Below are 17,992 nucleotides of genomic sequence, written 5' to 3' on the forward strand. Positions count from 1 at the left end.
GGAGCTGGGGGGTAGGATGGTCAGGACAGACAGAGATGAGAGATCTCTGAAGCCAGGTCATGGAAATTGTGGTTTATTACAAAGGGCCTGGGTGCAGGGGCACTGCTGGGAGCTGCTAGTCACAGCTTGGAGCAGGCCTGAGAGAGGGAAAGAGAGTGTCTCAGTTTGGAAAGACAGGAGTCTGCTAAGGAAGGCAGGAGCCTCCCCTGAAATGGAGAATGTAAACCCTCCCCACCCCTCTGAATTGCTATACATTTTAAATTAAGGGGTTCTCAGGTAAGAAATATGGGAGCAGGAAATAAAAGTTCTTTAATAGGGAAGAAAATAAAAGGATAAAATAAAACAATGTACACTAGAACAACACTGACAGAGTCAGAACTCAACCTGACACCCTGTGGGTCAGGGTGTTGGCAGCAGTGCCATTGGAAATGTGGCTGCAGCCCTCCTGCAGTGTCAGGGGTGGCTCTGCTGGAGCAGGGATCCTGTAGAAAAGGGTGTAGTCATCCTCTGAAGATCCAGTGGAAGAGGCAGCTGCTGTTCCTCTGAGGAATCCAGTGGAGAAGCTGTGCAGTTATTCCAGGATCTCCAGATTATATCCAGGCAGGAATGCTTGGCTCCTCCCTCTGGGCTCACATCTCCCAGTGGGATGCTGTAGTTCTTATCAGCCATGCAGTGACATTCAATGGCTGTTATCAGCTGATGTCCCCCTAGAGGGAGGAGTGATTGTGAGCACATAGAGGGAGATAAAGCAAACTGCCCACTGACAAAAGACAGCTGCCATACAGATGGTAATAGAACACATCTTGTCTTGCAAACTGGAACAGTGGTAAAGAGAGAGAAGGCAAGAGTGTGGTAAAGGGGATGAGAAAGTAAAAGAGAGGATCAGAGAGCAAGGCACCTGCTACAATGCAACAATTCTTCTTCTATGTTGAATGTTCTAATTTTCACTAACCAACGTAGTACAATGTGGTGGTGTTTGCAGGGGTCCCAGGATGAGGGAAGAGATGAGAATCTTGACTCCATGTTACAGAAGGCTGATTTATTATTTTATGATAGATATTATATTAAAAGAAAATGATATATCAAAACTATACTAAAAGAATAGAAGAAAGGATTTCATCAGAAGGCTAGAAAGGAAAGAGATGGAATGATAATAAAATCTTGTAACTGACCAGAGAGTCTGAGACAGCTGGACTGTGATTGACCATTACTTAAAAACAACCACATGAGACCAATCAAAGATGCACCTGTTGCACTCCACAGCAGCAGATAATTATTGTTTACATTTCATTTCTGAAGCCTCTCAGCTTCTCAGGAGAAAAATCCTAGCAAAAGGATTTCTCATAAAATATGTCCGTGACAGTACAATATACAAATCCTATAGCATTTCCAACAGCCTATAATAACCATTACATTATCATTCTCTGTCACATTTTAAACCTTAAAAATGACTCTTTGGACCCCTTCTGCCAAGTTAGTAGGGTCTGCTCTGACCCTTGAGCCTGTCTGCAGGCAGAGGGTGTTGTTTCATCAAAAGGGGATCACCTTCAGCTGGCCACACCATTGTTTTCCAGTCGTTCAGTAACTGAGGTATCTCAAAGCTTGCTTTCATTCCAATCTCACTTACAGTTTCCATATTCTCAAAGTCTTTTGCCAGCCAATCACATTTATAAGGCTTTCCTGTTTCATCTTCCCCACCACAGGTCGCCCTCTTCCAGCTCTCTGAGGTCACCCTGCTGATCTCCATCTACAGCAGGCGCGGCCTGAAGCGCAAGGAGATGCTGGGCTGGATCTCCCTGGGCCACAGCAGCAGCGGGGAGGAGGAGCAGAGCCACTGGCAGGAGATGAGGGAGGCACAGGGGACACAGGTCTGCAGGTGGCACACGCTGCTGGAGTCCTAGTGGGCACAAAGGGCTGTCTCTCCTTGATCTCTGCCAGCAGAATCCAGCCCTGTGTGCAGGGCACACAGCTTTAATCTGCCCCCCCAGTGGCAGCAGCTGTGGGTATCAAAGATAGCAAGGCCTGGGAAGCAAATTTAGTTCTTGCCTTACCAGCTTGCCCTGCATTTTCTACATCCACATAACCCTAGTAAGAAGCAGCAGGAATACTTGGAAAGCCCTTTCCTTGGACATTGTCTTGCTCATTTTTCTATAGGCTTAATCACCACAGACTGATTCTGATGTGATGCTGTTTTCTTCTAGGGTAAACTCTCACTTCCCCCTTTTCCCTTATTTGTATTAATGAAGTTTGCAAATATTCTTGCCACGCAGATAGCTCACAGAAAAGCTAACCTGCATGCAGATCACATCCTCTCCCTTTTATTATCGTGTTTCTAAGTCCTAGAAAAAAGCATTTGATACCACTGTAGACTGGATGATATATTTTTCAGGCAGCATGAGAAAGCACTCTTGAATTCTCTGTCAACTTTTAAGTGCCTAGACATTCCTACTGTTCTCCTGTACTAACAATTGATATAAGGACTAAATACCACTGGTATTTTTAATTAGGCACCCTGTGCACCTGTTAACCTGCATTGACATAGGTTTGCACAAGAGATAACAAGCATCAGTTTTATATTGCATTATACAATGCATGTTTAGATGTTTACTTGAAGTTATGGCTTCTGTCATCACAAATACCAAAAAAAAAGACCAGAACAAACTGCACAGCCACCTTTGTGCCTGAATCACTCCTTTCTGCATTGTTTTGCCCATGTGTTCATGTGATTTTTGGAAGTGAGGTTCATTCAGAAAAGCATTCCTGTGAGCATTACAAGAGAGGGCTTCAGACCTGGGGTTTTTCTGTGATTCAGCAAAGCACTACTCAGTTTGTTGAGGGCTCTTCTTCAAATCTCCTGTAATATCTCCTTGGGATATGGAAAGGGCCTGGTTTTGGCATGCTGAGCAGTAGAGGATGCCAGACCATGTCACCTAAGCTGGGGAAGGAGCTCTCTTGCAGGCCAGGAATAGGATCCAGAGGGGCTGCTGGCTCTGCTGAACTAGCACAGGAGAAAAGAGTTGTGCTTCCTGCCTCCAACTGAGAGCAAAGCAAGGAGCAGCCTTGCTGGATGAGGTGATGACACTGTCACGTGGTTCCTTTTCAGACTGCGCTGTCCTTTTCCATTTTAATCTCTTTTCCTGTCTCTGGGAGCTGAAGTCGTGGGGATGATGGATGGAGGATGTGTCTCAGTCTGCTGCTTGGCTAAGTGGTTGTTGTTGCAGTGCTGAGTGTGACACAAAGGAGAATGTTCCTCCTCAGTGGAATGTAGGCAGTGAGCTGCTGAGATCTCCAAATGCTATCAGCTGCCCAATCTCCCATTCCCCACACTCTCTAGGAGAGGACTGTCTTTTCTCCATTCCTGCTGATGACAGCAAGACACAGGAAATATTTTGCTGAAGAGGTTTGTCTGTACCGAGTCACTTCATGGTTTGTTTTTGCCATTTACAGAGACCTGGCACCAAATTCTGCCTCCTCCTGCACCACAGCCACTTCCTTTGCTTCAATGGTGCTGTGCAAATCTAACTAATGCAAATTTTGGCACTGGCTGTTTGACCAAAATCGGTCCTTGGTGCTGGTTTTTGTCACATCCAGGCTAGACAGGCCCTGAGGGCACTCACAGGTTATCACTTGGTGTCACAGAGGCTCTGTCTGGCCAGGGAGGCAGACAGAATAATCTGCACAGAGAAGCACTTCTGCTACAGGTGATGCAAGTTACTCTACAGACCACACTCTTGTATCTTCTTATCACCTGTCTGAGCATCATTTTTCCAGGGAGACTGGTGGGTATCCTATGCAGGAGGGTTTTCCTCCACTGTCTAGATAAGCTGGCATGTCTGCTTTGCACTACTGGGGCTTTGAAACATCAGACAGGGTTTAACCCAAATGCAGCTCATCCAGCAAATGTGTTCTTGACTGCACTGTTAAAGCTGCTTTATTATCAATGCAAGAAAAGTGAACATCTGAGTGGTAACCAGCAGAACAGAATTTCATTTATCATACACTTTTCTGCTGGGGAAAAATAAAAAAGTAGAGGAAACAGCCCAATTCAAAAGGCTGATTCTAGTTGTTTTCCAATGTCTCCATCTTTTTGGTCCTGAACTGCATAAAATGTATATGCAAGTGTTTATAATTAATTTTTATTACCTGGAATGTGTGGGTGTAATAAACTTACTGAGATTTTCTTCAGAACTTCTTGAACCTGCAAAGCCTTGCCTATGCTTCATGATTAGCTAAGGAAAAAGTGTAAGTTCATAATACATTTCAGCAGTGAACTGGAGATAACCCAGATTTATAACGGCATGATTAAAAAAAGAAAAACCTAATGAAAAAGATAATTTAAAAAAAACAATGAAGTACACTGGGTTTGGACTTCCATGCTGTTTTCACATTAAGATCTTTTCTGAAGATATGGCATTAAGGGAATTGAATTTTAATATATCATTTCATTGTAGAGTTTTTGGAGTCAGAGAAAAGCAAGTGAAAATGGCTTACTTAGAGTAAGTCAATACCTAAGCAGGTGTTAAAACTTGGCTGTCCAAGGGAAGCAGGTTGCTCCATCCTTGCTGCCACATTTTACCCTTCTATTTTGTCAAAAATGTTGGAGGGAGGGGGCAAGGGCTGTGGCAGGGAGGCCATTGGGTTTTTAGAGCTACTGGCAAAACTCTTGGCACATCCACACCCCAAGAAGTGCTTTTGTGGGGTTCTTTATGTTCATGCTAAAGCCATGGAGAAATTTAGGAATCTTGGGATGAACAAGGTGCTGGGGGTGCTCATGTTTGCTAGCTGTATTTTGGGATTTTTATTGCTTTTGTGTTTTATTTTTCCTTCCATTATTGACCGTCTGTGAAATGGAGGCTTTGCAGCAGCTCTGGCATATTCCAAAGCTCCTGTAAATTCTTCCCATTGACAGATTGAATTAGTCATTGCTAATATTGATACAGGCTGGGCTTGTGCTCATGGTCTTTCTTCTGTAAACACCACTGCCCTTTTAGTCACTGCTTTAACCCCCTGTTTCCTTTGGAAGTGGCTGTCAAGGCTGAATTTCCAGGAGGTTTTCCATTCCCTGGGAATCCTGACTGTCACTTGACTTGCAGATAGGTTGTAGACCCTGTGCTCCCCTGGCCTTCTCCATGTGGATGCTGATGCTCTCTGCTCCTGTGGGGTTCCAGGTGGGGAGAACAGCTCTGAGAAGGCCATGAGGATTTCAGGGAGCAGGAGAGGAATGGATAACCTGGTCCGGGGATGCTTGGGAATTTACAGGTCTAGATTATAGATGTTTCCTAATGCCCTCATGTTTTCTAAGATAATTTGTTCCTTTTTGACACCACTTTATAGTTTATTTGAATTTTCTTAAAAAAAAAAAAAAAAAAAAAAAAAAAAACGAGGCCTGAAAATATGGAAAGGGATTAACTGCATTGGCCCAGAGTATTATGGGCAAGTGCCCTGGATCCATCTCTGTATCTTGAACAGAGATTGTTCAGCTGATTGCAGCCTGTTCTTTCCTTGTTCTCTCCCCAGCCACCATGCCCCAGTCCTGCCAAGCTCTCTGCTGCTATTTTCTTTTTTCTTTTTTAATGTTTATTGACAACAGAACAGAGTGATCTCACCGTGCTTCTACTCCCCATAATAATGGTGATCTTCAGCTGATGCCCACAGAAATGAGCTCCTTTTTTAGCCCACTGAGCTGCAGCAATCGCTGCTCACTTTGTGAAGTACCTATTTGCAAAGGCTTTATCTGGATGATCTTCCACATCCTTTGATTTGTCTGGGTTTCCTTTTTGCCAGTGTCTTTAATTAGCTGGACCCTGCTGTGGCCTGCCTGTTCCTGTTGCTCTGCCTTGTCTCCTTTCCCTCCAGGGGCAGTGAGGGCTGTGCAGCTCCCGGGTAGGTGGACAATGCTGGGGTGTATTTTTAGCAGCTGCAGATCCCGAGGAGTTATTTGGTGCTTTACACAGCCGACTGATCTTCAGTCATGGATGGCCTTAGAAGTTCCTGGATGCACAGATCCAAAGGCTGCCAGCTGCTATTGATCATTTTCCCAGCATAAAGCTGAAGGTGGCAGCTTGGCAGAGGAGCAGGCTTTTCCTCTGGTGGCATTTCATTTTCCCCTTCAGCTGGAGCTGGCAGTGACCTTGGAGCTGGCGTGCCTGCAGTGCTTCCTTTCCACTCCCATATTTATCATCATTTTTAATCTGTGTGATCATAGCACTTCATCTCTCTGCCTTTTTCTCTCTCATCTCTCGTGCCTTCTGCCCTTCAGCATGAAAACTAGACTGAAAAGCTGAGCAAAGAATATGGCCTTCTCCATCATATTATCTCATCCCGAAATTGTGATGTTCCTGATCAAAACCTTGCCTTCCTGCTCTCTTGTCCACTTGTAGAGTTTGAAGTTTGTTGATTGGGCTGTGACACTTAAATATTTACAGAGTGACACCTGTTCACCTCCATGTGGACCAAGTTAATGGCAGAAGAAAGATCCTGGTTTGTATTTGCTTTCTTCCTTTTCTCATGGGCATTGTGCTCTGCAAAAGGACAACGGAGCCTGCAGGAATTAGTATGCAGGAGCATCCTCTTTCCATTTAAAATGTGCTAAGTGTGATGTTTGCAGCTATGGTTTGAGGGGAAGAAACAAAGCAGCCAGGGTTTGTAGAGAAGCTCACACTTTGAATGAGGCAGGTTTTTCCCTCCAGCATGTGATACCCCAACAAATACATTCTCATCTCCCAGGAAGCAGTGCTGGCTCTGAGCTCATCTGCCTCTGTGATACAAGCAGCCAGAAGATGACAGATCCTAAAGCTTGGAAAAGCATCCAAGATAATTCCACAGAGCTGGTCTGGGTGTTTATTTGGGATCTGGTGAGGATTTAGCAAGCTGTCATGCAAGAAATGAAAACCCCAGGCAGTGGTGGGAAGGTGGTGGTGGGGGAGAGAGGCAGGAGGGGAGGGCTCTTGGTGAGCTTGTGCTGCTTAGAGCTGGGAATTTGCTCACTCCTTACTCCAGAAAGCAGCACAGCCAGGCTTCAGTGGCATCCAGCTTGAGCTGAAACCCAGTTTCTCTGCCTGACTCTTGAGCTCCAGCTCTGCTGAAGGCACACAAATTTTTTTATTCAGTGCAGAGCGAGCTTGTGTCTTCCTGCAGCCTACGCTGTGGGCCCTAAGAAATGAATGTGTAAATATTTTGTCTCTCACAGCAGCCCAAGGTCATCTTTCTGGAACAGCAAACAGGCACAGAATCCAAAGAAGATCAGTCTGTCATATGAGTAAGGTTAGCATCTGCACTTACAAATGACAAAGGCTATTAATCCTCATGCTGTAATCCCCAAGCTGTTTGCCAGCTGGCAGCAGGAAGATGCTCCTGCTCAACCCACACAGCTATCCATGTTTTTTCACCTTTGTAAAGCAGATATAGGTCAATATTGTAGCCTCAATAAAAAACTTGGTAGATGCCATTCATCTCTTTTGGCATTACAATCCCTCTGTTCTCCACACAAGCCCTCTATACAAATGAAGGGATAAGAGGAGAGCTCTGGGCTGGGCTCTCCCTGTGCTGCTCCTCCAGAACAGAAGGCTGAAGGTGAGATTTTTCTCCCTCTTTTGCTCCCCCGAGTTTGTCCTGGGTGGATGAATTTTGAGATCTCTCTGCAAAGCTGAACAACCTTAGCAGAGCTCTGCCACTAGACAGGTCTTTACACCTAGAGCAGGGAAAACCTAATTCTTGCAGAAGGCAGACAAAATTACAGTGGTGGGGCTTTTTTTGGTCTTAATTTGGGAACCTGCATAGGATTAGGGTATTGCCTATCACTGGAACAATAAACTCCTGAATCCTCTGAGGTATCACTGGTGGAGCAGGAGGAAACTGGAGGTAGTGATGCAGGAAGGCTGTGAGAGTCTGAACTCACACACCAAAAACCTGTATGGCCACTGGGTCACAGTCAGTATTGGGCAGCTGGGGTTGGAAATAGTTGAGGAAGAAACACAAAAGCCAGACAGGAGCTGTGAAACTCCATTCAGAACTGTTACTTGCTCATCTCTCAAGGAAATTGGAAAGTAATTTTTTTTTGCTGTAACAGAAATCACAGCTGCTTTGGCAGCTGCAGGTGTGAGGAGCTAAGGATGTTTCCTCCTTGCTTTTCTATTTCCTCTGGCTCTGGAGGGGGACATCAAATAGACACCAAATACTCTGGAGGTGTTTGTCCCCTGTAGAGTCATTCCCAGTATGGGCTGATCTTACTGAGAAACAAGAGACAAAAAGCTGATATTGGCCATGGGTGAGGAACAAGGATTCAGGGTTCACACAAAAGCAGGATTCTTCCCAAGCCCCACAACCATTAATTAGCTGTGACCTTCAGGGAAGGCACTTCATCATGCCAAATACTTCCTCTCTCTTCATTTCTCTTAGGGTAACATTGCAAATTTCTCTCTTCATTAACAACCAGGAAAAAAAAATCAAATAATTTTGCCAGTTTTCCTCATCCCTGTTATGTCTTGTTAGCACTTTCCAGGTGTTTTTCCTTCATGCTGTCTCCATCACTGCATCTCCCACCCTCTCATTAATGTCTGCAGAGCTCTGGTCCAAGGCAGGTCAGTGCCTGGTAGCAATATTTTATGTTCATGGTGCTCAGGATAAAACCTGTCCTCCAATCCCTTGTCACTTTGTGGCACCTCAAGCACAAGTTTTCCAATTAAACTGGTATCACATCTCTGCTGTATTCCTCTGCTGGCATTGCTGTGGTTTGTGTCTTGCTGGGCTTTGTTCTCAGCTGTAACTTCATTGACTTTTCCCAGCAGAGAGTTTTGTTTGTCAAGAAGAGTAAATGAAGTAATCATTTGGTAGACTTAGCATTTAAATACTGTGTGACATTTATATGTGTGTGTGTATATATAAAAAATGGTTTTTATGGCAGAGTGCCACGGGGCGTTTGCATGAAGCACATCTCAATGTATATTTGACTGTTGATTTAAATACACAGTATGTAATAAGTTATTTTTAGTGTGTATTGACTTCTTTCTATATTGGAACAATATACCATCTCTGGCAGGGTTTTGTTGTCTCTGTTGTGGGCACAGCTGGACACTGAGGTGTGTCCTTGTCCTGTTTCCTCCTTGTTTTCCAAGAGGTGGGAGTTGCTCCCCTCAGGAGCTTTGTGGGTGCACAGATGTCCCTCCTGTGGTTTGCTGCCACAGGACAGAGCTGTGAGCCTCCCACTGTACCTCCCCCCCGGTGTTTAGTAGAATATTTCCTATTTCTCCTTTCTCTGCTGCCATCTCCTCAGCACAGAGAGCTGGCTGGTGTTTGGAGTGATTCAGCCCCGTGGCTGAGGGAGCACCATGGAGATCTCAGCTCCCCTTTCCCAGCCTGAGATCACAGAAGCACTGAATGGTTTGGATTGGGAGGGACCTTAAAGACCATTTCATTCCAACCCCCTGCCGTGTGTAATATCCCACTAGACCAGGCTCCTCAGAGCCCCATCCAACCTGGCCTTGAGCACATCCACAACGACTCTGGACAAGCACAAAATTTATCTATAAATTGTTTACTTTAAAAAATAACAATACAGACAAATTAATAGGAATGCCACATCCTTAACTTCTGTTGGTACAAAGGCAAGGCTTCTACAGCTTGCATTTATTGATGAATTATTTTTCTGGTAAATAAAGCTATAAAGGGAGAACTTTGCCTACTGTGAAAGTTATAAGAAACAAATTTATATGTCCTTTTCATTTTTGTAAAGCTCAAAGATTTGCACTCAAAATTGTACCTTGAATCTATTGTTGAATGGTTGGCATTGACTGGTGAGGGGCCACTGGGATGGTGTGAGCATTGTTTCACTTGCTGGGTATGTGATTGAAAGAGATGAAAAGTACAAGGAAAAGATGTTTAGATATTCAGCTGGAAAACTGGTATGGGTTTATTTCTTAGCTTTTCATGTATTTGACAATGAAACATTTTTTATTTTACTTAAGTGCTAACGTGCATGATCATACAATATATTGCCTCTTGCTAATTATATGCTGTGTTAGGAATACTAATGTCTGGATGATATCTGACTGGAAAAAAAAATCAGCATTGAACCCAGCTTCTGCAGAATTCTGGGCTGAAACTAGCCCTACACACACAGCTGTCCACACCTTAGAAACAGCCTTATTTTGTCATGGAGAATGCTGCTGTTACAGGTTTATCAATAAAAGAGAAGCAGATGGCTCATGTAGACATGCAAACCCACCCTGTCTTCCTTTTTGTTCTCTCTGTGGCAGAAAGGAGTGAATATGCATCCAGGAGAGGGGGATGTGCTTTGTTCAGAGCAGGGATGCAGGTGCCTGGTGCATAATGCAGGACTGGCAGGAACGGGAAGTGTCTGCCCTGCCCTTGGTCCCCCTGTCCATCCACATGGACACAGGGGCTCTGTGGCAGCAGGATGGGGTGTTCCAGGGGCTGAAGAGATTCCCATCTCCCACTGGTGCCCTGGAGTGGCTGTCTGAAAGAGGCTAGACCAAATTAAGAGAATAAAAGTGGGTATTTATTGAAGGCCTTCACTAGGGACACCTTGGGCAGGGAAAGCCTCTGAGGGGCTACACCCAGGATGGTCACAAGTTTTTCATACAGTTACAAGTTTGGTCCATTTCCATATCAGGGGTTAATCCTGAAATTACAGTTTCAGGTAATGAAGTAATTTACTCCAAGTTTGTCCCCCCATTTCACTGCTGTTTGCATTTCTTGGGGCCTGAGACAATGAGGTGTCCTTGGGGTTCAGGCATAGAGAGGAATTGTTTTGTCTGAACAAAATGGGAGAACAGCAGCTGACAGGCTATGGAGTTTTAGAGTTACACACTAATGCAGTACAGGACCTGAAACATATAAAAGCTAAATCCTAAGGCATCACCATCATGTCTCTGCTTCCCTCTGCACAGAGCCATTCAGCCAGCTCTGTGTGGGGAAGGAGAAGCTCTGGCTGTGCCTTTGACATCTGCTCTTCCCTGCTGTCCCACCCAGCCCTGGCAGGAGTTGGAGGAGAAGCCCCTCCAGCCCCTCTGTGGTGGTTCCCTGCACTCAGCATTTCTCCTGCACACCAGGGATGTGTGGGCACATGGAGTCAGTGTCCCCAGGCAGTGTCCCCAGAGTCCCTGCTGTGTGCAGACACCAGCCTTGCTGCCATCCTGGCTGCGTGTGTGGGGCGTGGAGGTGTTGGGATCTCTCACTGGTCAGAGTGACCCTGAGAAAAGTTGGAAAGTTTTTTTTTCCCAGCCTGGTGCTTGAAGAAGGAGTCAGAGCTCTTCATTTCTCAGCCTCAAGGTTGTTTATTGCATCTTATCTATAAAATTCTTGCTCCTGCCCTGCTGAGATCCCTCCAGCAGGGCAGTTCCAGGCACTCTGCCTGCCCCAGGGCAGTGTTATGTCTTTATACTAAAAACTACATGTACAATGTTTACAATTACTTTCCAATACCTGTCACCTATGTTAGACAGTGAGCTTCTACTCTAAACCAATCCAAAAGTGCCAACATCACAGCAGAAGATGGAGGCCAAGAAGAAGAAGGAGAAAGGCTGGACATGCCCAGATCCCTCCATCTTGCCTCCTGAATCCCCATTCTAAAAAACCCCAAAATCTGCTTTTTCACCTTGTGATAAATTCACTGTCATTCTACCTAAACTGTCGTGGCTTGCAGATCTTCATCTAAGGTTGGTAACTTGCTCCATGGGTCATAATCAAAACCACAGGGGCATCTTGGGCTCTGTGCCAGGGTCTCTGAGCCCTCTGACAGGGGTCTGGGCTGCTCAGGACAGCCAGAGGGATGTCCTGGGTCCTGATATGGAGGGATCCCCCCATCAAAGCTGGGGTGGCCACTTGGTGGAAACAAAGGTAAGAGCTCAAATGATGAGCTGGAGAGGTGAAATTGGGCCAACAAAAGGTGTGTCAGTGTCTGGTGGCTGCTTTTGTTTGCATCTACCTTTGGTCATGATGCATTTGTGAGTGGTTTACTTCTGGCAGGTTGCAGTTGTAATCCCTGCCCACATTAAGATGGAGAGTGATAGAAACTAAAAAATTCCCAGATTGGTGACTTTGAACTGGGGTTAGTTTGTTCCTCTCAGAATAGCAGTGCCAGATTTGAGGGAGACATGAGAAACCACGATTTCTGCAGCCCTGCTGGCACCCACAGGGTTGGCTTTCCAGGACCAGCCCTGAAATAGAGTTTCTTTTTCTGGCAACAGTTGGTAACTTCAGTGCTTGGAAACCTCAGCAAAGGCAGCTGATACAAGACATGTCTGAGGACACAGAAAACCCAGCCCAGGGCCCTTCATCTTAAAGACAGTGGAGAAATGGGAGGCTCAGAGAGAAACTAGGGAGTTTGGAAAAACTCACCCTCCTTGGTGTGACCTGGGGATGAAATACATGTTTTGCTAAGGGCTGATGTTCTTGGGTGACCAGGCTCAGTGAGAGGGCTGGCAGGGGCTGCAGGCTGGGCTGGGTCTGCTCTGGGTTGCAGCAGTGCCCCAGCAGCTCCTCCAGGCACAGAGGGGGATCTGCAGAGCCAGGCACTGTCTGTAACCTGCCCCGGGGTTTGGGAGCTCAGGTGGGTGCTGCTGCCAGGGTCTGAGCCATTACCAGGACATCATTTTCCTGGCTTGGTTATCCCAACACTGCTTCACCCCATGCATCTTCTGAAAACCACTAAAAATTCTCCCTGCCCAATCAACCAGCCTCAGCTCTCCCACCAGCTCACCCTACTCCTTCCTCCCCAGTAACCCCAGTATGGGATTCAAGGTGACCCCTGTGGCAGGGAGAAATGATGCATTTGCCTCCATTGATATCAGAAGGCTAATTAATCACTTTATTATACTATATTATTCCATTCTGTATTACACTACATCTAAACCGAAACTGCACAAGTACTCAGCTAAATCTCCTGACCTACCTTCAGGACACAGTTTGCAGAGATTGGTCAAGAAAACAAAACACTCACACCAGAATCCAATTACCAAATTCCTTCAGGTAAGTAATCTTCCAACACATTCCACATGTTCACAAAACAACAGGAGCAGTAAATGAGGTAAGAATTGTTTTGATCATTCTTTTCTCTGCTTCTCTCAGGTTCAGAGAATGTCAATCCCACACCCCAGTGCTGAGGGATGCTGGTGATGGCTCTGGAGGATTTGGGCACTGCTGGGAGCACCACGCTCTCATTGCTGTTCCTGCAGCCTCACCCTGTCCTTGTGGCAGTGTCCTCAGCCTCAGGAGGGTTTTCCCAGGCTGATTCCCAGTTCAGGGCTAACCAGCCCAGGGTTGGTTTCATTCCTGCAGGCAGACTTGCCTGTGACCCCATGTGAGCCCAGCACACACCAGGATGGAGCTGCTGGCACTGAATTTGGGGAGGGGCGGCTGGGCCATCGGTCTCGGTGCCAGCACTTGGTCAGCTTGGCCCAAATGAGGCTGCCCATGAATTTGGGAGCAAAAACTCAGGTTTGTGCTCTGTATACAGCAGCACCATGCAAATGCAAGGGCTCAGCACTCCACTTGCTGCTCCTGCTGGGACAGCACTGCTCAGCACGAGCACGTGTGGGCCCCGGCTGTGTTGTGTTTTATCGTTCTGATTATCCTGTCCTTCCTCCAGCTGCATTTTAATTCTTTAGAATGACTTCATCCCTTGGCAAAGCACCAAGTGCTGTTTTGTCAAGACATCCTTTTTTTTTTTTTTTTTCATCCTAATTTTGACCACTTGGAAAAGTCACATTTTTAATGTCAGGAAACTAAGTTTTGAATTTCAGCGAAAGAGTGATATCATTTTTCACGAGAGGGTGAAAGCATTCCCACTTCTCAATCAGCTCAGTGGAGGCTAAAGCTGAGCTGTCTGCCATCTGTCTCCTCGCCAGTCTCTCTTCCACCACCATCACTTTTTAGCAGGTTGGCCAATTTCAATCACATTTGAGAGCAGGGTAACTGTCTCAAAGGCAGCTATGCTTCCACAGATTTTGTCAGCTGGCAGGGGATCATTTCCAGAGAAGCAGAAAGGAGTGGGTTGGATGGCCAAGGGTCGGTGAGCTGGCCCATTGTGACAGCTCCAGCTGCCTCTGGTTGAGCTGGGGGTGCCCAAGGGGATGTGATGGAATTTGGCTGGGGATGTGGGGAGAGTGTAGGGGGTAAAGAGCACAGATATGTAGGAAAATGAATACTTCATTTTTTCTGCTCTTTCCCAGCTTGTTTCAGAAGATTTTAAAAAGTTTTTTCTCAAATGTAAAAAGGGTAAAAGAAAAAAAAATTAAAATAACAACATATTTTCTTGTACAATGAGTAGGAAGATAGAGGTGAAAAATAGTGTTCTATACAGAAAGAACAGAAAGAGAAAGAGCTGTCTGCATTTTAGATGGAGGCAGGATTAGCCTCCCAAGGCATCTGGTCCTTCTGAGGCTGGGCAACCACTGGGAGGCTTGAACAGGGTCCAGAAACTGGAGCCACTCATCTTCATTTGCTGTGACAAGCCAATGGCTGGGAGAGCTTTGGAGGGTCTGTGTCTGAGTGGGCCAGGCCAAGGATGAAACCTAGCCTGGGATGCAGCTCCTCACATCTGAAACTTCTCAGGTACAAATGCAGAACATTTTGGGTGCATTTTATCTTTTGAAAATGCCTTCTGCAAGCTGTGTTTAGAAATGCAGCACCTGTGTAGGTATATGCAGCCTGGGGTGGCTGGTGCTTTTCTACACACATCTTTTGAATGTTTGGTGCTTGAATTCAAAACGGCACATTAATTTAATTCAGTTCTTTAAACACTTGACTTGAGAAGACATAACTGCTTTGAAATGAAGGAATTGATTTTTTTTTTCTAATTCTGTGAGACAGTTAAAGTAAATGCAAATGTTCCAGGGTTTTATATTTCCAACTGCTCTAAACTATTTAAAAACATGTATTTGTTATAGCACTGAATATGTCAGGCAATCCTGCTTTCGAAAAACTAAAATGAAAGGAAAAAGCTGCTCTTCTATTGTCTGCCTGTCCAGGCTTTATCTTGTGCAGCACACATTTAAAATCTTATCTTCTCAAATAATATCCCTGTCAATAGAGACTTTGGTCCCAGCTCATGGGTCTGTTTAATTTCTGCTGCATTAAAACACTGTGTGAGTCAGCTGGGCAGAGATTCCTGACCGGGCAGAGGGGAAAACTCCAGACAAGGAGAGAGGTGATTTCTTGAGCTTCCATGGCAGGAGGAAGGGGATGGGATGGGATGGGATGGGATGGGATGGGATGGGATGGGATGGGATGGGATGGGATGGGGCATCTTCTCTTCTTCCTGATGGAGTTTCCTTTGAGCCAGCAGAGCAGTGCTGGTTTACACTGGCAGGGGATCTGCTTCCCTGCACTCTCTGCCCCCTTGGAAAGTGGGCAAGGAAAAGCAGCTACACTTGGCTTGTGGAAGAATTTCCTCAGGGCTGGTCAGGGGATGGAAACACTTCTTGGATCCAGCTGAGGAAACACAGCTGACCTTTTGGCTGTGTTATTACTGCCTGCTAGTAAGTCCGGTTTTTGTGCTGACAGGAGAGGGGAAGGTATGTCTTTGCAGCAGAAATTGTCTTGAATGTTAAAAAAAAAATACAGTAAATTCCACAGAGATTGGAGTGAGTGATGCTGTCGTTCATTCAGCTCTTAGGCATGGAGTAGGTGCTCCTGTGTCTTCCTTTTCTATCTCTGCTTACAGAAGGGATGTTACTGAATTAATTACAACATCTTTGTGAAGAGCTGAAGAATTGCTCAAGTCCTCAATTCAGCAGTAGAGAAATGTCAGATTCACCTCACAGTAAATTTAACATTACACCAACCTGAACTACTGCTACTGACAGCATAATAATAAGGCAGGTAATCAAAATCAATTAAATTCTAGTGCCTTCCTATTGTCCTGGAAAATTCAAATTTGAAATTAGTTGGAGCTTCATTTGACTTCTCAATAAAAGAAGCAGAGATTCAGAGATAATTTGAAGTAAATTTGTAGCCCTGAGTGATCTTTCCCCAAGCTGCAGAGACCAGGGGAACCATGGGTGCCCATGTTTGTGCACAATGAGTACCAAATGCAGGCAGGGGATCCAAGTCAAGGGAATAACTGATCTGAGGCTGCTGCATTGACATGTGCTAGCTGAGTCTCGGGCTTGCCAAGACCCAGTTTGTTAAAATTTGGGTGAGATATTGATCCAGGTGGATGCCAAATGCAGTGTGCCTCCATTCCCACTGTCTAAGAGGGAAGAGGACAAAGCCTGGCTCAAAATCCTCTGCAGAACCTTCATGGAGCAACCAGAGGGAGGGGAACTCCTGTGTCCTTCCAGTAGTGACATGACCTGATAGAATATGCATTAGACATCTTACAGATCCCAGGGGAACAGGGAGCTGCCCAGGAGCTTCAAATGCTGTCAAAATGAATGTGTTCCCATTGCACCTTGCCTTGTTTTTGGCACTGTCTGAGCCTTTGAGTCACCTTTAGTACCAGGATGGGAGGTGGGAGTGGCTGTTTTGGAAGTGTTCAAGGTAAGGCTGGATGGGGCTTTGAGCAACATGGTGTAGTGGGAAGTGTCCCTGCCCATGGCAGAGGGTGGAGCAAGATCATCTTTAAGGTCTCTTCTAACCCAAACCATTCTGAGATTCTCTGGGCTGGACTGAGTGACTGCTTGGATAGGGAGGCTGTGCCATGAACATGAGTCTGTCAGGAGCAGTGTGTGTGGTGTCCTCCATGGTAGTTGTGAGGAAATGGACAACAGCTGGCAGGTGCAGAGGAACATTTATTGTCTAGAGATGTTTCTCCTTGCAGAGGAGTCCTGATCAAAGCCCAGGCTTGGTGCTGGGGCTGATCTGAGCCAGTGCTGTATTTGTAACTCCACTGCAGCCATTGGCACCAATCTGGCTGTCCGAAAAACTCATCTTGTGCAATTCCTTTTCACTCTGGGAGTGACCCATCTCTTCCAGAGAAGGTCCCTACACATAGCTGGTGTATTTAAAAAAAAAACAAACAACTTTTTTTTTTTTACTTTCCTATCTGCCAGTATTTACATATAGAGCTAGGCTTTCAGGAGAAGGGTTTTCCCCTCTTTCTGCACACTCCATTATACAGGTAAGATTTTACTGACTCCTTTAAATATTTTTCTGGGTGGACCCTTGGTTGTGAGGGTAGACTGAGCCTGGTAACCTACCTAGTGCCCTGAGGAGTGTGCTCAGCAGTAAAATCCTGCTATCTGTCTGAGATGTTGTGCTACCCCACAGTGACCTGCTCTTTTATTTGAGAGGAGGTCTGGGTTGTTTTACTGTGCAGCTTTTTATCCTACAGCCATCCAATTTCTGGCCATGGGACCATGGGTGTAAGTGCCAGGGTGGGACCCAGGGCACCGAGGTGGAACATCCCAAAAGCTCAGGGGAAAAAGTGGGCCAGGATCTGATGGAGGCTAAAGGGAGAATCATAAATCAGGAGGGAAGAGGAACATGACCCAGTAAGAGAGCAGAAGGTCATGACCCAGTAAGGAACATGACCCAGTAAGAGAGCTGGTCTCTGCCAGCAGGACCAATTGACTCCTCTCCCTCCAGCCCTTCCAGGCACCGGGTTGTATTTCTCCCGGTCTTTCCCTGAAGCGAGCAGAGCTCTCTCCCTCTCAGTGCCGCAATGAGCGCCGGGCGCCTCCGCGGCTGCCGGCCCGCTCCGCGCATCCCTCAGCCCGCCCTGGCGGGAGGTTTTATGGCCCTCCTTGCCCACCCCCTTCCCCGGGCTGCTCCCCCCTCCCTGTTCTGGCCTTTCACATCCCCATCCTGCAGCTCCTCACCGCCTGTCCCGCTCTGAGCCGCGGCACCCGCTCCATCCTCCGGCTCAGCCCGCAGCCCGGCACGGCGCGGCCCGGCGCGGAGCATCCCGGTGGCGGTGGGGACCTGCTCCTCCCTCCTCCCCTCTTCCTCCTCCCTCCCTCTCCGCGGCCTCGAGTCGCGCCAGTGATGGAGAGAGCGTCACCGTCTCCTAGCAGCGCTCCTAGCAACGCTC

At 46.4% G+C, this 17,992-nt stretch overlaps 1 protein-coding gene and 1 long non-coding RNA gene across 15 annotated transcripts in view; one reads left to right on the top strand and one right to left on the bottom strand.

The window, feature by feature from the left end:
* Nucleotides 1-10,221, top strand: part of SYT16 (synaptotagmin 16) — a 115,391-nt gene extending 105,170 nt beyond the window's left edge. For all 14 annotated transcript variants that reach the window (XM_071426238.1, XM_071426235.1, XM_071426249.1 and 11 more), the window contains one exon: nt 1,704-10,221. In XM_071426238.1, coding sequence (XP_071282339.1) covers nt 1,704-1,901 — 198 coding nt within the window. In that variant the 3' untranslated portion in view covers nt 1,902-10,221. The remainder of the gene's footprint in view (nt 1-1,703) is intronic.
* Nucleotides 285-17,902, bottom strand: LOC139589689 (uncharacterized). Its single transcript, XR_011679095.1, has 2 exons — nt 17,781-17,902; nt 285-707 (listed from the first exon to the last, which is right to left on the bottom strand). It is a non-coding gene; the product is annotated as an uncharacterized lncRNA (long non-coding RNA).
* Between the last annotated feature and the right edge of the window lie 90 nt (nt 17,903-17,992).

The sequence above is a fragment of the Agelaius tricolor genome, unplaced genomic scaffold, assembly GCF_023055355.1.
Source record: "Agelaius tricolor isolate 1412-34295 unplaced genomic scaffold, bAgeTri1.0.p SCAF_5, whole genome shotgun sequence".
In the NCBI taxonomy this organism is placed as follows: domain Eukaryota; kingdom Metazoa; phylum Chordata; class Aves; order Passeriformes; family Icteridae; genus Agelaius; species Agelaius tricolor.